At 51.3% G+C, this 18,396-nt stretch overlaps 8 protein-coding genes across 8 annotated transcripts; 2 read left to right on the top strand and 6 right to left on the bottom strand.

Annotated features, from left to right (window-relative positions):
• Positions 1 to 7: 7 nt before the first annotated feature.
• On the top strand, positions 8 to 2,563 carry N7515_005228 (dynamin-related GTPase DNM1; the record flags this gene model as incomplete). Its single annotated transcript, XM_056665972.1, has 3 exons — positions 8 to 106; positions 198 to 2,174; positions 2,249 to 2,563. The coding sequence occupies 3 exons, from the start codon at positions 8 to 10 to the stop codon at positions 2,561 to 2,563; spliced, it is 2,391 nt and encodes a 796-aa protein (XP_056519568.1).
• A 334-nt stretch (positions 2,564 to 2,897) lies between these two features.
• On the bottom strand, positions 2,898 to 4,365 carry N7515_005227 (uncharacterized protein; the record flags this gene model as incomplete). The annotated part of the gene is made up of 4 exons (XM_056665971.1): positions 2,898 to 3,892; positions 3,952 to 3,968; positions 4,024 to 4,049; positions 4,111 to 4,365. 4 exons carry the CDS (start codon positions 4,363 to 4,365, stop codon positions 2,898 to 2,900), a joined length of 1,293 nt encoding a protein of 430 aa, XP_056519567.1.
• Positions 4,366 to 4,689: 324 nt separating this feature from the next.
• On the bottom strand, positions 4,690 to 7,193 carry N7515_005226 (uncharacterized protein; the record flags this gene model as incomplete). The annotated part of the gene is made up of 2 exons (XM_056665970.1): positions 4,690 to 6,456; positions 6,519 to 7,193. 2 exons carry the CDS (start codon positions 7,191 to 7,193, stop codon positions 4,690 to 4,692), a joined length of 2,442 nt encoding a protein of 813 aa, XP_056519566.1.
• Positions 7,194 to 7,428: 235 nt separating this feature from the next.
• N7515_005225 (ELMO/CED-12 family protein) lies at positions 7,429 to 9,660 on the bottom strand (the record flags this gene model as incomplete). The annotated part of the gene is made up of 3 exons (XM_056665969.1): positions 7,429 to 7,874; positions 7,939 to 9,304; positions 9,394 to 9,660. The coding sequence occupies 3 exons, from the start codon at positions 9,658 to 9,660 to the stop codon at positions 7,429 to 7,431; spliced, it is 2,079 nt and encodes a 692-aa protein (XP_056519565.1).
• A 781-nt stretch (positions 9,661 to 10,441) lies between these two features.
• N7515_005224 (protein phosphatase regulator REG1) lies at positions 10,442 to 12,063 on the bottom strand (the record flags this gene model as incomplete). The annotated part of the gene is made up of 2 exons (XM_056665968.1): positions 10,442 to 11,420; positions 11,480 to 12,063. The coding sequence occupies 2 exons, from the start codon at positions 12,061 to 12,063 to the stop codon at positions 10,442 to 10,444; spliced, it is 1,563 nt and encodes a 520-aa protein (XP_056519564.1).
• Positions 12,064 to 14,680: 2,617 nt separating this feature from the next.
• tma22 (putative RNA binding protein Tma22) lies at positions 14,681 to 15,675 on the top strand (the record flags this gene model as incomplete). The annotated part of the gene is made up of 4 exons (XM_056665967.1): positions 14,681 to 14,738; positions 14,792 to 14,811; positions 15,053 to 15,140; positions 15,251 to 15,675. 4 exons carry the CDS (start codon positions 14,681 to 14,683, stop codon positions 15,673 to 15,675), a joined length of 591 nt encoding a protein of 196 aa, XP_056519563.1.
• A 192-nt stretch (positions 15,676 to 15,867) lies between these two features.
• On the bottom strand, positions 15,868 to 17,294 carry N7515_005222 (uncharacterized protein; the record flags this gene model as incomplete). The annotated part of the gene is made up of 2 exons (XM_056665966.1): positions 15,868 to 16,597; positions 16,663 to 17,294. The coding sequence occupies 2 exons, from the start codon at positions 17,292 to 17,294 to the stop codon at positions 15,868 to 15,870; spliced, it is 1,362 nt and encodes a 453-aa protein (XP_056519562.1).
• A 419-nt stretch (positions 17,295 to 17,713) lies between these two features.
• Positions 17,714 to 18,303, bottom strand: N7515_005221 (CGR1 family protein; the record flags this gene model as incomplete). Its single annotated transcript, XM_056665965.1, has 3 exons — positions 17,714 to 17,854; positions 18,022 to 18,167; positions 18,243 to 18,303. 3 exons carry the CDS (start codon positions 18,301 to 18,303, stop codon positions 17,714 to 17,716), a joined length of 348 nt encoding a protein of 115 aa, XP_056519561.1.
• Positions 18,304 to 18,396: the final 93 nt, after the last annotated feature.

The following is an 18,396-nucleotide window of genomic DNA, read 5'->3' as shown; positions in this document are numbered from 1 at the left end:
CTACGCCATGGCATCACTGGGCGAGGATCTGCTCGTGACAGTGAACAAGTTACAGGATCTGGTCTTCAATACCATTGGGAATGATTCCTTGGATTTGCCCCAAATCGTAAGTCTGATCCGGCAGAGAGCTCTTTGGAGTTGGAGAGGGAATTCACATTCAATGCTTGGTCAACCATAACTAATCCTCACCTCCTCAGGTCGTTGTTGGTTCCCAGTCATCCGGGAAGTCCTCGGTCCTAGAGAATATAGTTGGAAGGGATTTTCTACCAAGAGGTAGCGGAATTGTCACCAGACGGCCGCTGATCCTCCAACTTATCAACGTACCCAGTGAACGTGATGATAAGCCAGCAACCGATGAGATCCATATCCCCCACACTGCTGCTAGTGTTGCCGGTCAACACGAATGGGCCGAATTCCACCATCTCCCGGGGCGCAAATTCGATGACTTTTTGCAAGTGAAGCAAGAGATCGAAGCGGAAACGGCAAGGATCGCAGGAAGCAACAAGGGCATCAACCGACAACCAATCAATCTCAAGATCTTCTCGCCCCATGTGCTCAACCTTACACTGGTAGATCTGCCAGGATTGACAAAGGTGCCCATTGGTGATCAGCCGACCGACATCGAGAAACAAACACGTACTCTGATTCTGGAATATATCGCAAAACCGAATAGCATAATTCTTGCGGTCTCTCCGGCTAATGTCGATCTGGTTAATTCCGAGGCACTGAAGCTCGCTCGTCAAGTTGATCCTATGGGCCGTCGGACGATTGGCGTTCTGTCAAAGCTGGATCTCATGGACCATGGCACCAATGCGATGGACATTCTTTCTGGGCGTGTGTATCCCCTCAAGCTCGGATTCATTGGCGTCGTCAACCGGTCCCAGCAAGATATTCAATCTGGCAAGGCGCTTTCCGAGGCATTGCGCGCAGAGTCTGAGTTCTTCCGGCATCACCCAGCTTATCGGAACATGGCCAACCGTTGCGGTACGCACTTTTTGGCTAAGACCCTGAACACAACCCTGATGTCGCACATTCGGGATCGGTTACCAGATATCAAAGCCCGGCTGAACACTTTGATGGGTCAAACTCAGCAAGAGTTGGCCAGCTACGGAAACAAGCAATTCAGTGGCGAAGAACACCGTGGGTCATTGATTCTTCAACAAATGACTAGATTCGCCGCCTCGTTCATCTCATCTATCGATGGAACTTCCTCGGAGATCTCTACCAAAGAACTATGCGGTGGAGCAAGGATTTACTATATCTTCAACTCTGTTTTCGGAAATTCATTGGAAACCATTGATCCGACCCATAACCTGACTGTCTCGGACATCCGAACGGCTATTCGAAACTCGACAGGCCCTCGACCCAGCCTGTTTGTCCCGGAGCTGGCTTTCGATCTGCTGGTCAAACCACAGATCAAACTGCTTGAATCCCCCAGTCAGCGGTGCGTGGAGCTGGTCTATGAAGAGCTCATTAAAATCTGCCACACATGCGGGAACCAAGAACTCTTGCGGTTCCCCCGCCTTCAAGGGAAATTGATTGAGGTTGTGTCTGATCTCCTTCGTGAACGCCTGGGCCCCTGCTCGAGCTACGTGGAGTCTTTGATCTCCATTCAGAGAGCCTACATTAACACCAACCACCCGAACTTCCTCGGTGCCGCAGCTGCGATGTCTTCAATCATCCAGAACAAACAAGACGAAGAAAGGAAGGCCGTGTTGGCAGAGGAAAAGCGGAAGCGCGAGAAGCGACGCCAAAAGGAATTGGGCGCTCCTAACGGCACTACGGGGGCTATCGACGAAGAAGAATATGCGGACAAGCAAAATCTCCCTCTCCGAAGCCAGTCAACGAAGGGCTCGCGGAGCATGTCTCCTCACGTTGGCCGCAATGGCGACAATGGAATTGCCGCCACTTTAAATGGCGCCCATTCTAGCCATGCGGCTGCGTTTGGGGGATCTTCCAACAATGCCCGAGACTCGTTCCTGAACTACTTCTTCGGCAAGGAAGGCACTCATAACACAGCCATTCCACCAGCAGGTATGAACGCCAATCGACAAGGGCCACATGCTAGCGAGCCAAGTATCAGCCAGAGCATCCGCCGTGCTGAGGCTCGGGCTCCTATTATGCCTGTTGATGAGTATACTGCACCTGAATACGGTGATGAAGCATCTGTTTTCGTAAGTACTGCCAGATTTCTTCCCATGCGTCGATGTCTTATTCGGTGCACTTGATTGACTTGCGATTCTTACAGCCCCATGAGAACACCGAGCCCGCACTCACGGATCGTGAGATGCTTGAAACCGAGCTCATTCGCCGTCTCATTTCGTCCTACTTTAATATTGTACGAGAGACCATCGCAGACCAGGTCCCCAAAGCTGTCATGCATCTACTTGTCAACCACTGCAAGGATGTGGTGCAGAACAGACTTGTGAGCGAACTTTATAAAGAAGACCTTTTCAGCGAGCTCCTTTACGAGGACGATGGCATCAAGGCCGAGAGAGAGAAATGCGAGCGGCTATTGGAAACATACAAAGAAGCCGCCAAGATCGTGGGCGAAGTTTTATAGATGGCGTTTTTCATTGTGCTTCTCGGACCGGCTTGGGGGAAACCTGGGGGATTCTGATTCTGCATCATGCCTGGTGCTTTTCTACTCATTCTGCAGGATGAGTATGTTGCTTCTATCTGAATTTATGTACAATTATCGCGAGCCGCACATGATATCGATATCTCTTTTCCTTCCACCCATCACACGCGATATCCGTAGCTTGCTCGCCGATGTAAATAAATATGTAACATACTGATTGGAAATGGGCTCAAAAGACGATGTGGGAAAGGACAAGCTGTACAGATGCATAGACGTCTAGATGCAAAAATCGTGACTCGTACATGAATGTGCGGCTTCACTCGGTCTTTTTGGCCACGCTCCGTAGGCGCGCACCCTCGAAGCCATATAAACCACCCCCAACGAACACCAAAGCCGCCCCTAACAGGACACCCCCGGCCAAGTCATTGCCAAATAGGTAGATGGACAGGAGCAGTGAAACCAGCTTGCGGATATTCAAAAAGATAGTGACTGTCAATGACGAAGACTTTGCCGACAGCAGGTGGACACCGCGAATGCACAGATACTGCGTCAATGCATTCATGGCCAGATACGCCACCTGAATAGGCATTCTCCCCAGGGAAGCTTGCACCGACTCATTCTGACAGATCCACCCCAGCAAGGAGGGGGTACCCTTAAGCACACCCGACACCCCACCGGACCATGACTCTAAGTTCATATGTGACAGCAGTGAAGGCGACGAGGCCACCACCCGCCACTGATCCAGCAGCTGCGGATAACTCGTCAAGAAAAGCGGCAAAGAAAGAGCATGCGAGTAGAATAGCGCCTCTTTCCAGTGATCCCTGCCGTAAGTCGCATACAGGCGGTCCGCATAGATTCCTTGAAATGCAGAGAGGACCATTGCCAGGACGAGGATCGTGAAGCCTGTCACCGTCGTCATTGTATCCGTGGAATCGGAGTCGGCGTGCATCGACACCCCCTTAGCTTGTGCGTCAGCCATGGCCGCCGCTGCCACGCCCACGGTCAGCATTGCTACCGAGGTGATCTGGCCACGAGAATAGCGCTTGCCATTGTACAGGTAGCCAATCACCATTGATGCCACGGGGCCTGCAGACCGCAGGATTATGTGCAGTGGTACGGAGATCTTGTACGCGAAGGCCCAGTTGTTAAGGAGGTTGACGCTCACAAAATACGCGGTATATACCACCCATGATCGCAGTGGGACAGCACGGGGTTGGATAAACAGGGCTCGTGGTCCGGCCGGGAGGGAGAAGAAGCTTGGAAGGGTGAAGAGTGCGCAAATCACGAATTGGGCGAATGTTATCAGGAGGCCTGTATGGAAGGGTTATGTTAGGTTATGCGATATGACCCGAGATGATGGCAGTCCTCACCGGCGGCAGGCTGTTCTCTGAAAGAAGACTAGTTAGCTTGCATGTTGTTATTGATGTGGCCGCTTGACTTACTTGATGATTGCTTCCAGCGCGAAGACCTAAACATAACATTAGACCCGGCTTACACAGCATTCGAGCTACGGATGCCTAGACACCCACATTTGCGCAGCAGCCTCCAAATATAAGAGAGACCATCAGAATCATGTTTGTCCAGCTGGGCACTGTCGCATGGGCGACGGCCGCAACGAGTCCCGCATCTTTCTTCACTTGAGAGTAATCACGCTTGTCCTTGGGGTTTCGATACTGAGATGGGGTATCTGATGCAATTGTTTCTTCTGGAAGGTTCACATTGACACGAGATCGCAGATAGGAATCGTTGAGTCCTCGTTTCGAGGGTTCACGGTCATTGAGCATTCTACCTGTCTCTAAGAGCGTCAGTGGGTGATTTGGAGAGAGACAAGGGGGAAATTAGGATTATTACCTGGGAAAATGAATCAATTGTTGCAGGCAACTGTACAAGGCGACGTGGAAAGAAAGAAAGCTGTGGGGAATGGGATCCGATAAGATGTGAATCACGGGGATCGACGATTGCCCACGGACTGTGTACATACTGTACATACTGTACATACTACAGTGTAGGTACAAGACTCAATATACAATGTCTGCTTGTTTGGTTGACTGCTTCAAATTTGATTCTCCAGATTCGACTATTTTACGCAACTAATCCCAGCTCCCCCCTCAATCGACAATATCATCGTCGCTGAGGATCAATTTCTCTTCGTTCTGGGATGGCCTGGATCCAACACCACTGCTAGGTTGATACACGCGCGATGTTCGTGTTGCACGCTCCTCCATGTCCTCCATGTCATCGTTGCGAAGACTATTCGTGCGAATGCTGGTGATTTTATCCAACTGCCAACAACCCGGGTCCTGGCGCCGAATGGCAGCCATGTAGGGCAGCTGGTAAAGCAATAGATCATGACGGGGCATCATCGTGGCCACACTCGGGCTATGTTCTGTATTGTCTGAGTTGGTTGATGCCGATCTTCCCACCTGGAGACTCTTCCAGCCACTGACACCCGTGAGATCAGCGTCAGTCCGTGAGAGATGTTGCTGCGCGAAAGGGTCGAGCAATTGATTCGCCCATGAATCAATTAAGCCCTCGATTTCCTCAGATTCTCTCCATAACCGCAGAGATGCCGGGTAGAACATCTTGTAGGCATCGCCCGCGCGGCTTCGTCCACTCCCAGACCCAACTCGTCTATTGACCGGGTATGGAAGGGCAAACAAAAGACCTCGTGCTGCAACCTGGAAACTCATGTCCTCTTGGCGGAGCACATCTACGCCGCTGCCGAAAGATGTGATTCCAGTTCCTATCCCCGCGCGTGCACCTTGCCCTGGTCGGCGTTCCGCGCTGAGGATATCGCTATCGGAGAGTGCCTGAATACAATCATCCAGGCAATCCGTGAAATCATCCCCATCGCAAGATGGTACGTAATTCTCATGGAGAGCGCTAATGAATGTTGAAACGTCGGTCCCGGTCTCGTCGACTAGTTCGTTGACCAATACCTGCGAAGCTTTCGGCCGATGACGGTGAAGCAGGTAACTGGGCGGTGGTGGGAGGATCTCAACATCGTCCACAATCAAACTGGGATCCATACGTTTGTTGTATATGATTTTTCCAACGGCGTGAAACATGCCCAGACTGGCCTCTCTCTGTGTGATCATCTTGAGAGACTCTTTCTCCATCGCTGTCAAAGCCACCTCGCTTCGGGCCTTCCTCGTCTTGACCACGCGACCTCCCCATCTTCCCTCCTCATCACCTTTGAGACAGAGGAACTCGAGAGATGAAATCGCGCTGCGAATATCGCCGATTTCAGAGATTCGGTCAATGACTCCAGGTCCAGGTATCTGGACACGTCGAGAGGTCTGCGCTTCTTTATCCAAGATAGACCGCAAAGCCTTGTGCATAAAAGTGGGAGCAATGCTATTAAAATCCAATATCGTGGTCCCCGGGTGATTGTAAATCGTTGGTCCCAGCAACCGATGAACTGTCAGGTTATCTGAGATCGAGGAGGCAGATGCCAACAAGGTCTCCGACACAATGATCACGATGGGCGGGTGATTCGATCCAGGACTGCTCGCATGACTAGTCGCAGAGGCAGCCAAATATTGTTGAAGAGAAGTCCGAAACGATGTGAGAGCGGAGGACGCCCGACCAAGCACAGTTGGAAACTCCTCAATGAGCAGGATTCGCCGGTCTCGGTGTTTCCCGTGCTTCTGTTGATCGAGTTCGCTGGCACTTTCGAGGTCAAGGCCTCCAAACTTATCACCCCGTCCAAGAAACTCTTCGAAATGAGCACTCACGGATTGATAACCGTGAGCTCCAAATTCCGATACCGGTGGGTTCTTCCACTCGATTATATCATATCCGATTGAGTCAGAGAGTAGAGATATGGTGGTTGTCTTCCCACTTCCTGCCGGGCCCCGTAGCACGAGTAGTCTCTGTGTGTTGTCAGAACCAGATGTCAAATCCAAATGATCCTCAAATTGACCGAAGGACTCACCTCAGAGCGCCTTCCAGCAAAGGCACCTTCCAGCCAATGCTGTACATCCGACACCTTTTTCTTGTGAACAGCCAATTCGCCTAGACTAGCCGGAGCGAACCGCTGGGCCCATGGTCGACGATCAGGTTCTGCCTGCGCCAGCGGTTCCTTCGCAGCAGGATGTCCAGGGTCTGTGGTTAAGAGGAACTTTTTTGTCGTTTTCCGAGGTTTCACTGGGGGTTTAGGCTTTGGCGCAGGCCGACTCCGGGAGCTTACGGCCGCCAGGTCCGTCCCAGCTCGCTCATTAGCCAGGTGCTGTGTAAATATTTCATCGTAGGAGTCGTAGTCATCCTCAATTAAATCCACATCCACTGTCTCCTGGACTGACGGCAGGGACTGCTTCTCGATCTTTTGTGTAGCCCATCGTTGTCCCTCAGTGGCGGGCGCGAAGAAGCTATGCAGGGACTTGGATTTTGACTCTAGTTTTGGCGATGGCTTGGTCGTTTTATTCGGAGAAGGGGAGGAGGAGGGAAGTCGAGTTGGCGTTGTGTCACGAGAGTAAGAGGGTTTAGGGCGGGAAGAGAGGTCGAAGGGTGATTCAATCGGACTGGAGCTATCTGGGATAATGATTGGAGCTGACCGTCTCACTGTCTCATCCTTGGATCTGCGTACTCTTTTAGAAGGACGACCCTCCATGATGAGTTTGGGTGAAGTTGGAGATAGACGCGTCCGATAAGCTGACGCCAAGGCGATTCCTCGGATCTACGATATTCTTAACTGCGTATATAACAGTAACTACTGTGTACACAGTAGATAACTAAGGATTTACTTGTAAATAGTTATAACAATTGTATTCATATATAAAAGACGCGCACGGGTATATTGACCAAAATCCCTAATTTAGAAAAAGAAACAGGACAAGCGAAAGAGTCTATGCACCTCCAAACACATCGTAGTAATAATCTTCATCCAAGTCATCTCTCGATGGAACTTTAGGAGCCTCGCCTGCGAAAGTGGCATCGTCAAATCTTACATTGAGCAGGCGGATTTTCAACCCATAATTGCTGACCAAGTCAATCAATTTGGTTGTCTCTGCTGTGATGGGTTGCTGGTTGAGGAGCATCAGCAAACCGTCCAACCACTCCGATGCAATGCTGTGCGAGGAAGGTCGCAGCGTAAGCATGACTATCTCTTTCTGGGTGGACCTGCTGCTGGGCCGGCCTTGGGCCCTGCCGTGCCCAGTGGTAGGTGAGGATGCATAGCCATGGATGGTAATTTTAGTTGCAGGTCGAGCAGCGGTCTTGACCGTCGCCGAGGAGGAGTGGTCTGGGGTTGTAGAGACGTTGGAGACCACGGATGATACAAGTGATAGATCAACTGTCGAGCGTCCCGTTAGCAAACACAAGGTACAGGTCATGGATAGGCAGGTGGTGGCACTTACTTTTCTCTGGTAGGGTGTCCAACTCCGGAGCTCGGTCACCCATCAGGTCAAATTTACCGAAATGTAAATATCGTCGATTATGAGAGAGTTGGGCGTATTGGTACGTCGCGGTAGACTTTGGCCCCGACTCAGACTTGGGGGAGTCCAGAGCAAACCAGCTACCCTGGAGCAGGCATCGGATTCGTTGCTCCTTGACGAACTGTAGTGCCTCGTGGTGAAGTTCCTCACGCACTTGCCGCAAATGTTGGCCCCATGCATCTTCGTATGTAAGTTCAAGGAGTTCCATCTGTAACCCGCGCAGTCTGTGGTACTCGAAATCCGCCAATTCCTCTTCGACATCCTGTATATCCTTGATCCGGGCAGCTCCGCCAACCACGGATTCAACGAGGATGCGCACGAGCTCAATGATCTTGTCCAAGTCCTCTTCCTCGGCGGCAGTCGCCTTCCACAGGCGGAAGAAGGCCTGCAAGCCTGCGACATGTAGCCGGGTCCAATGTAATAGCAAAGGTTGGAACAATTTATCAAAGCTCGAGCGGGACTCTGAGATGAGATATGTTTTGCTGTCATCCGTGTCGGACTTGTCGACCTCGAAATGCTCGTACAAGATCGATGTTACCGCCAACGATGCACGAGCAATCGGACACCGTTGCCGTGATGGCTTCGTAGACTGTTCCAGGAGCATATTTTGGAACTCATCACCATGACTGCGAACGTAGTCCGCCAGATCCATCATACCCAGGAATCCGACCTCGTAGAACTCCGTCGCCGGGCTTTCCGTCTCAAACCCAAGCCGTCTCCACTTTTCTGGATGATGTCGTCTGGAGCGTCGCGTATCTTCGCCATTCTCTGTAGCCGCATCTGGGGTCTTCTCCGGGTGACTGGCCAAGTGGATCCCCTTTAGCGCACGGCGATGCTCAGGCTTCTCCTGGTTGACTGGTATATCCCTCCACTTCCGTAGCAAGATCTTCGTGAGAGATTGAAACTCAAGTAGTGGATGCGCCAGATCTTGAAGAGCCGAATCCTGCATCAGCACGTAGACCGCCCGAATAACGCCCAAGTCCTGCAATTTCTGTATAAACTTGGGCCACTCCCCCTCGGAGTCATTGGTAATTGAGTCGCGCATGAGCGAGTTGATCAATTGGAGCGCATTAGCACACAGGGCATGGTCCGCGGAGGACAACCGACTGACGAGCATCTCTAGGAACTGGGGGTATATGGCAATTGCGGGCTTTAGGGCGCGGAATCCAAAGTTGTCCGATTGAGCGGAGCGGTTTCCGATATGCGAGTGGGAGACGATGGAGACGAGAATGGACATGGCGCCGCGGAGGATGTTGACCAGGGGGTGGGTGACTATCAGCTCGACAATCTACAGAACGGTCACATTAGCTATTGATATGGCAGCAGAGGATAGGGTAAAGCGTAGGTGGGACACTGTAATGGTCCAAGGAGACTCACGCGCTCAACCAGCTCCTGATCAACACACTCCCATCCCTTGTCGACATCGAGCAACCGTGAGAAACTGGTCAGACTGTATGCTAAGGTATTGCCGTTTGCGTGAATGGTGAGGTAGCGTAATCGGACCAGGCCTCCCTCTGCGATGAAGATGTCCGCGAAGGATGGGTCTCCGATATTGCTCTGGAGCTTGAAGACGGCCATTTTGCGCACGGCATCTTCATCGCTTCCCAGGCGCTCCACCAATTCGGTGACATTGACAGTTTCCATGGTCTCTTGAGCGCAACTGTACGCAGTAAAGGAGTGAAACGTGGAGCTCGAGTTCGGAGACAAAGAGATCAGGGGCTGTGGGGCAGTTGAGTTCTGAACGACGATCTCGGTGATCCTGAAGAAAGCGTTGATTTAAGCATATGAATAGATTGACTAGGTAATTCACCCAGGGCGAACACACAGTCATTAGAAGGGGGGATGTAAGAGGAGTCGTACGGATGAATCGTCTTTGTCTCGGGACCCCTGAATTCCCTCCCCCGCGGTCTTTGGCTATAGTACGCAATAGTTATTTACATAGTTAAGCTACTTCAATTTGAGGGACGACTCTTTCATGCAGATAATCCAAGATGCATGTACGTATCTCTATATCTGGACCCGAATCACCTGATCATGCTGCGATGTGTTATACAGTCCGTCAATGCAGGATTGCAGGTAAACCCTTGTGGGTCTGCCAAATATATGTGGAGAGCCTCACCACGGTAGGTGATCTATCCCGTGACCATTGATATACTGTGTACTGCTGTACCTTTCAGATGTCCGTTTACCAGAGAGTCTCATGTAGGTAGAATACTAGCTCGTTGCTGTTATTATGTATCTTTTTGTTATGCATTATGTCGTGATATGATCTTTACAATCAGAGAGATACCTCCGGGCTTTTAAGCCAAGAAAAAAGACAAAGCTCTGACATCGAATACGCCATTCCCCAAATCCTATGCAATCCTTTTCCCTCTCTCAAAACGCCAGTCATCGTCAGTCGTGAAAAGTGCCAAAAGTGGTGAGGTTAACGTCGCCAGCCAACGTTCCAGATTACGTGGGCGATGTCTCGGGCGGTGTTCACAGTGTCCACAACGCGGTCGAATATGCTGCTGGGGGTCTCACTTTCACCCTCGGGCATGATCATGCCCGATGCACTCAGCCGGAGCGGGCGATCTGCCGTTGGGTCATCCCCGATGAACCAAGGGCCATCACGATCAGGGTAATTGCCCGTGTAGTCCAAATTGGGATCCTCATCCTCGTCCAGCAGAAAGTTGGCTGGGGGCTCGGAGCGCCCCGGCGGCCGCAGGGTCTCCACAGATGGGGTGGGTGACAGTGTGGGGGTCGGCGTCGTGGACCAACGATCTAAGATCGTCGGAACACGAGGCTCCGGAGGATCCCCGCGATACTTCAGTGTGGTCGAGGGCAAAGGAGCGATGGTTTTCCCCTCACCGCTGAAACTGCTGCGTGGGGTGCTGCGGTGGCTCAGGGAGGCCCGGCTGGAGATCTGTCTCATGAAAACCACGCCGTCGTCCGAGGATGACTCGTCCTCGAAGGTGGCGGGCCATTCGTCCTCGTAGCCTTTGGCTTCAACCGCGATGCATTGCACAACTTCGTTGTTAAAGTGGATATGGCGTCGTTCGCTGGGAGATGCCATTCCTGACGATGATGAGGTGGTTAGAGTGCCACCGAGGGAGTAACTGGAGGATCCAGTCCGGTGGTGTAATTGGTCCAAGTCTGTGTTGGACCGTGGGAAAGGCGGCCGAGTCCAGTTGATCTCAGCTTCTTGAGCCTTGAGAATGGCCCCGGCATGCTGGAGTAATGTATGTTGGGACAATGACCGCTGGAGAATGGTCTCGGATGCCGTCTTCTTCTTCAGAATGGGCTTTCGATCCAGATAAGAGGTTGGCGTTTCTAGGCGGCTGGGAGGGGGAGAGGGAGAAGTCGTCCGCCCAACGGAACTCTTAAGGGGCCCGTAAAGCCAGGTGACATCGCAATCCTTCAGCCTGCCGGGGAATTAGCCAGGTGAACAAAGGATGAAAAGGAAACACGATCAGTGTCTTACCAATTGAGACTTTCCGGGGAGATCGTCTTCAGATTGTGCTTGGCCTTGGCCCAAGTCCTCCACGAGGCATTCTCTAACCTCACCCCATTATTGTAAATATTCTTCCGACTGGTCACATAACGCCATGAGGACCAAATATCCTCCTCGTTCCAGTCATGAGAAAGGTAGTCCACGTGCCTTGATGGTTCGTCCTCGATTGAGGAGTCGTCTGCCGAAGGAGCCCGTAACGTCCAAGAGGACGAGTGTGATTCTGTCGACGCGACACTCGCATCCTCTGGTTCTTTGGCATTGTGAAAGAGATCCGACTCGTATGAAGGTAGGACTAGTTCATGATCCGGCGACAAGCTGCTTAGAGAGGGTGCGTAGGCAATTCGCTCGGGGAGAGGAGTGTAGCTCGGAGAAGGGGGCGCCGAGGGAATGGTCGATGCGATCGGGGAGGGTTCCCTCGCCCGATACTCATTTTGCATGGATGGTTTTCCGGGGATAGCGTGGTCTCCAAGGAAATACCGCTGGGCCGTGGGAGATCGTATGGGGTCCGGGGAGAAAAGCGAATGAGTTTCGCGGGGATTCAACAGCGTCATCATCTCCTTCTTTTTGTTCCAATGATGTAATGATAAGAAGTCAAGATGCGGGCAGACAAGATTGGAAGCAATGTGGCAGAGCCAAGATTCAAAGACACGAGGTCATGTCCAGATAATTATAGTGTTTTCACATAGAGCGAGGAGATGCCAATGATGAGGAGAGGGAGAAGTGGGAGGAAGAGAGTCTCGAGGGGTGGAACCAAAAGAACCAAAAGAACCAAAATCTGGAGTAGCGGAGGTCTCACGGGGTTGGTTCTCGGGATCTGGGGGAAAGAAAAAGAAAAAGCAACGAGAACGAGGATTTCTTTACCACATAACTTCATACACAGTATATATAAGAAAAGAATAAATAAAATAAAATAAAGACCTGAAAATAAGAAAAGGAGAAGAGTAAAATACTGTGTAGAGATAGAAAGTGAGAGTTTTTCTAGAGTTGGCCACTTTGACAGGGATCTAATCCGATTTGCATTAGTTCAATTAGTTATTTTCACTTCTCTTCGTTTTAAAATACCTAAACTCAATTAGGATAGCTATGACTATCGGATCTTGGGCTAGACCCCATCCAATGCCACCGTTGTTCTCCACTCATGCAAGTCCTATCTTATGTGGAGTACGTACTGTGTACAGTGTGTATATGCGTAGTACGGTAGTACCTCGAATAGATTGTTTGTAGGATAGTGTGAACCCTGGGATCACATCTGAGCATATAAGGTCACCCTGGAAGATATACTCCGTAGAATATAGAAATCATATCCCATACTGCGTACATCGGAAAGATGCCATACTACGCGATAATCGGGGTATTCCGGAGCATCTAGAGCGAGTCGTCCGATGCATTCGCAGGGTCTGAGCACGATAGTCTCGAGACTTTGATCCACTGTTCTCGACTACAGGTACTTACAGGCATAGTGATAGGTCTGAATATGTCGACCTCAGCATAACGAGGCATTGACGTTTATTCCTAATATATGATGCCACCCGCATTACACCATTCTCAACACACGTTAGAGCACTGTAACACCCAAAACTCAGAGATACCATCTCCCAGATAATCCCGTTGGTTGTGAAACCAAGTATGACCCGGCGAAGAATCCGAGATACTCTCCAGATGCCGGGCCGATGGGCCTGGGGATCATAGCCGAAGCTAAAGAGACCAAACATCATGTTCGGAACTTCGGACACAGACCCTCAGGAACTCAGAATGAAAACGAGAGATAAGTGGCGAACCGGTTGATACCTATTGACTTCAGTCCTAGTGGCCGAGCAGCAAGTTGCGACATCGTTGACTTTCAGGGAATCTCTCTATCTCATTCCTTCTATACTAGTGCGTAACATGAACCCAGACAGTTCGCGAATATGCACAACGATAGGGCTAGACAGAGCCAGATATGAAGAAAAAGAGAGAAAAAGTGGGAACGTGTGTCCTGCGTATGTTGCAAATGAAATTGCCTTTTGTCTGTGCGCCTGCATCGACATCTGGGCAACTCATCCGCCGAGGTTCCTCCCGTGGTTTTTATGATTGGAGCTAAGCTGAACCCTCGACAGCGACGATTGTGGATGTCAGTACCTAGTGATAATTGCCTATCGCTGTACGTTACCAGTGAAGTGTCTGCTCTTTCGACCTGGAACTGGAGCTGGAAACCCTATTACTGCATAGCCCGGCCGGAGAGGTGCCCCCTCTATGTTCTAGCCCATTACTATGTCCACTATACGGAATATTCACTAGGGACACGATCTCCATTGCCCCGAGAGTGGATCTGCCCAGGCGTCTACATACGGGTATCTCGTAGTGGCACCAGTGTGAGGCGCTATGTAGACCCCGGTCTTTCCCCTCCCCACGGGCCCCTTAATGTCCGTCACAACTGAAACTGGTCATTGGTCGCCGGCAGTATCCGTCCAGATACTTTGCCTATGTAACTATCTGCACGATTCTGATGCATATAGCCAGAACATCCACAGGGGTCATTCCTCTCTTTACCACTAGGCTTTCGATGCACAATGCACATAGCTGACGTAGACTCTCCTTTGGTCCCTTCGAAGCGAGAGGTGAGACTGTCAGGGGTTGTGCCATTGACTATCTTATCTGCTTTGCGGACTCATCGTCGACCAATTGACACGCATGGCCCCCTATCGCGATGGTGGGTACAGCTGCAGTCTAACGGCCCAGCATATCAAGGCGGGCCTCTGTGCAACGGTCTCCCAAGTTTCCCAGTTTCCCAGTTTCCAGTTTCCAATTTTCCGGGGTTGTGTTCCTCGTCACTAGGCTGAGTTGGACCCATCACACGCAGCTGCCATAAAGATTAGCCATCAGAGATATGGGATGTCGTGCTGCGTGTTGCTGATCTGGTCTTGGATATGAGACAGAGGCACTCTAGTTGGACAAGATAACAATGAATAATGATACATGAATCAATTGTGAACCTGCATGGTATCTATACTAGGTTAATGTTCGAAAGCAGTGATGGTAACTGGTCCTCGGCCTCGATTGCCCACACGTGATGACCTAAATTGGTCTAGTCGGCAGAAATGCCCCTCCGCCCCCCCGCGATGTGTTGATTCTGGCAGAGAACGAGTCTAGACCGAGAGCTACCACTGATCGAGGTACTATTTTCTCAATACCATGGCCGATACAGAAACAGTTACAGCCGAGCAGGCAAGACAAATCGTCTACTGTGGAGGTAAGGACATACGAGCAACTGCAATTTGGTTGATGGTACTGACGGAATCATAGTCTGCACATTACCCCCCGAGGTATGACCTTCGAGCTCTTCCCCACCCCCTAGACCATCAGCCCAAAGGCACTTCTAAAACGGAAGGCCCAGTCCGCTCATTTCCCCCGCTTTCATATTCCTCCTTAGCTCTTATCATTGGGTCCCAGCTTTGTCGTGCGTGGCATAGCTCCTGGCCACGGGAAAGCGCCCGCAGATCTTCCCGCTTGCTATCAATAGCATACGTTCTGTGATAATTACTGACGTGCGGGGACCGTGTCTAGTACTGCGAGTTTGGAGGTACCGCGAAGAAGTGCGAAGAATGGCTCAAGGACAACCAGTCGGACCTGTGGGATAAATTATACTCTGAAGGTGCGGAACTTCCCCTCTCTAGCTATCTGGCTGGCCACAATCTGCGGATAGCAAACTGCAAATCCGAAGATGAAGATAGCCACGTACTAAATCTATTGTGATTTTATCAGATGCCCTCAACGCCAACCTGTCCACTCTATCCGTCTCAGCACAAGAGCGCGCTGCCAAAGATGCTGCCAAGAAGGAAGCTAAAGCCGCTGCAAACGAGGCACGCGATACCGAGCGCAAGGCTGCCTCCAAGATCCAGATCAAGCGTGTCGAGCGCAATAAGCGCAAGTACGTGACAGTCGTGATCGGACTGGAGGTTTTCGGATTGGAAAACAAGAAAATCGCCAAGGACCTGGGCAAGAAATTTGCTACGGGATCATCAGTTACCCGCTCGCCTGCAGGTATCGAAGAGATCACCGTTCAAGGTGATGTCAGTGATGACTTGCGCGACTGGCTCCTTGAGACTCACGGCAAGAAGATTCCTGAGTCTAATATTGAGTTGATTGAAGACAAGAAGAAGAAGAAGAGCGATGCACCGATGGTATAATGACGAACACGAATCCTTTGCGGACTGGGTATCATGACATAAATCAAGCATAAAATACAAATTGAAGACCATTCAAGCACAATCAGAAACCAGAGCCAGAAACCCGAATCCCGACGGAAGTATAAGATACTGCGAGATTGGAGAGATGATCTAATGATTAGTTCCATGGTCTGGGGCACAAAAGAAAATATCTCATAATTCGTCCAGCACGCGGAGAAAGTTGTGCTCCGCAGGTGATGTATCATGTCCTGACCGACCTGCTGTCGAAGTCGGACCAACCTTGGCCAAGCTCTCACGACGATCTGCAAGGTTGGACGGATATCGAGGAGGCCCTGCAGCAGACCTTGAGCCCTCTCTTCCGAGGCTAAGGGCTTTATCCCGCTCGGACTGCGGTGGCACAGAGGTTGAAGAGATGTTTGAGGCTGTCAAACCTGACATCCCAGCGTGGGAAGACCGGAGCTGTGGCCAATTTTGGATGACCAAAGCAAACAGAAGCACCAGCAAGGTACTTGCGACAATGCCCCAGAAGATACGGAGTCGACGACTGGTCCGCGTTTGCCACTCCGTTTCCCGTTGTTCCCAGCTATCGATCTCGTGTCGCACGCTTTCGAGTCGTTTGCCTAATTCTTCCACGCGCTGCCGCCCTGCTTTCATACGTTGCTGTAATACGTCGGCCCTTTGAATTTGTGACTCGAAGCCTTTGAGGTCGTCGAGTTGCTTGCGAATATCCTGGTCCAAGCCGGCCGTCTCACGCTCAAAGTCGTTTAGAAGTGTCGAGGCCGAGTCGGATAGCTCTTGGAAGGACGAGATGGTCGAGTTTACGGCTGTAACCTTCTCTAGCAGATTGTAATACGTGTAGTCCAGCCGACGCGTGACGTCTGTGGCCAATGTCCCAATCGAGGCCAACGCAGACCGTAGATACCTTGAGACAGCCACCAGTCAGTCTCGTGCGCGAATCAATCGGTATCAAGACTAGAATGGACTTACTCCTCGCCCAGTTTCCTCCGTTTCCTGACCTTCTCTAGGTCGTCCATAGACATGATATCGTGCCGGCGGATTGGACCCAGTCGTTCATATTGCTCAGGCGTGTCAAGCAGGCTCCCATTGCGACCGTCAGTTAGGCCAGTCGTTGACTCGGACCCCCAGCGACCACTCGTTGTCTCTCTTGTGAAGGGTCTCAGCAACCCGTCGTCCTCGCGGTCCTTGTCCTTTCCGCCCGACCACGTAGGGAGCAAGCCTCGCGCACTTGCCGAGGAAGCTAAATGACTCATGGCATTTGGGAACCGCAGGTCCCGTGACCTGCTATGTTTATGGCGATGAGGTTTGCCGTCGAAGGCGGATCGACCTAGCTGTTGAGGGGAAAGGGATGGGTGAGTGCGGTCCCGCGCGCCTCCCTTGGGAGAGATCTGGCGGTCATCAGAGGCATCGCGACGTGAGCGACGGGGGGTTCGGTCGGCCTGTCTGCTTTCTTGGCTAGCGAATCTAGATAGGTCGTCGGAGCCAGATTGGAGATCACTGGCTTGCTGGCTCTGGCTTCGGGTGGAGGTTTGCGTGAGGGGAAAGGTGGAAGAGGTCCCTCGAGATGTTGACAAAGCAAGCGGCTTAAATGGAGTTTCCATGACTGTACATTCTGTTGAGAAATGAAGCACAGCTTAGGGCCTTCGGAGGTTGGTCTTGTGGTTGGGGTGCGGAGTTGAACCGATGACGCCAAGGCGGCAGACAGATCAGCTACTTTGCACCTGACACTTGACAGCTCAAGATCGAGATATCTCATTTACAGGCTAGCTATGGACCAACATCGGATGTAAGAGTTTATTGCGCTTATTGAAAAACAATTGTTTTGCTCGCTAGTGGTGACCTATGACCTGACCTCAGAAAAAACGCCTGTAAGCAAACCGCCCACGCCGGAATGAGTGCCTAATCTTTTCCGCTGGAGAAAAGAAGGAAGTCTCCACAAGCCGATGGATATATAGGCACAATGCAGTCCTGGAGGGGATGGGAAGATGGTATAGCGGTGGTATGAAGAAGACGAACAGCCTTAAGAGTTGAGCAACTTGTTGCGCTTCTCTCTGCGCTTGAGACGCTCCACCCTCTTGTGGTGCATCTTCTCGGCCATCTTCTCGTAACGCAGCTTCTCCTCCTTGGCTTCTCGGCGATCCCTGATGCGTTGAATGCGGGCCTAGAGGTTGTCCTTGGTCAGTGATACCATCTTGGAAAGGGGAGGTAGTGTTGCGGGAGAATAAATCGTTATTGTGCAGACCATTGGCAGAAATGGGGACCATATCCGGCCATGTGAAGGTAGGGAAACGACGTGATATCAGGGGAAAAGGCATATGATAGACGTACCTGACGTTCAGCCTCATGTTCTGCCTTCATCTCACGTTCAAGTTCCTTGACAGCATCGCTGTGCTTCTTGGCCTCTTGACGCTTCGCATACGAGGTCAAACCAGCAGTGGGCCGGAAAGCCTTCTTAATGCCATGCCAGTTCTTGCCTAAAGGACGGGTGTCAGCCCACCAGGAGGCACAGGGAAAGTGGGGACTGGGTTTTAATATTCTTGTTCACTGACCATTTTTCCGCATGCCGGTAGTCGGAGCCACGGCTGGCGTCGTCTCCGTTGAGGTTGACATTGGTAGAGGGATATGCGACTTGAAAAAAACGCAGTAAAAGTGAGATTGAGGGGTGAAACGTGAAGCAAAAGAGGAGTCGTCGTGAGGCAAAGC

The sequence above is a fragment of the Penicillium bovifimosum genome, assembly GCF_028826915.1.
Source record: "Penicillium bovifimosum strain IBT 22155 chromosome Unknown utg000005l_segment0_segment0, whole genome shotgun sequence".
In the NCBI taxonomy this organism is placed as follows: domain Eukaryota; kingdom Fungi; phylum Ascomycota; class Eurotiomycetes; order Eurotiales; family Aspergillaceae; genus Penicillium; species Penicillium bovifimosum.
This window is presented reverse-complemented; position numbering and strand designations above follow the sequence as displayed.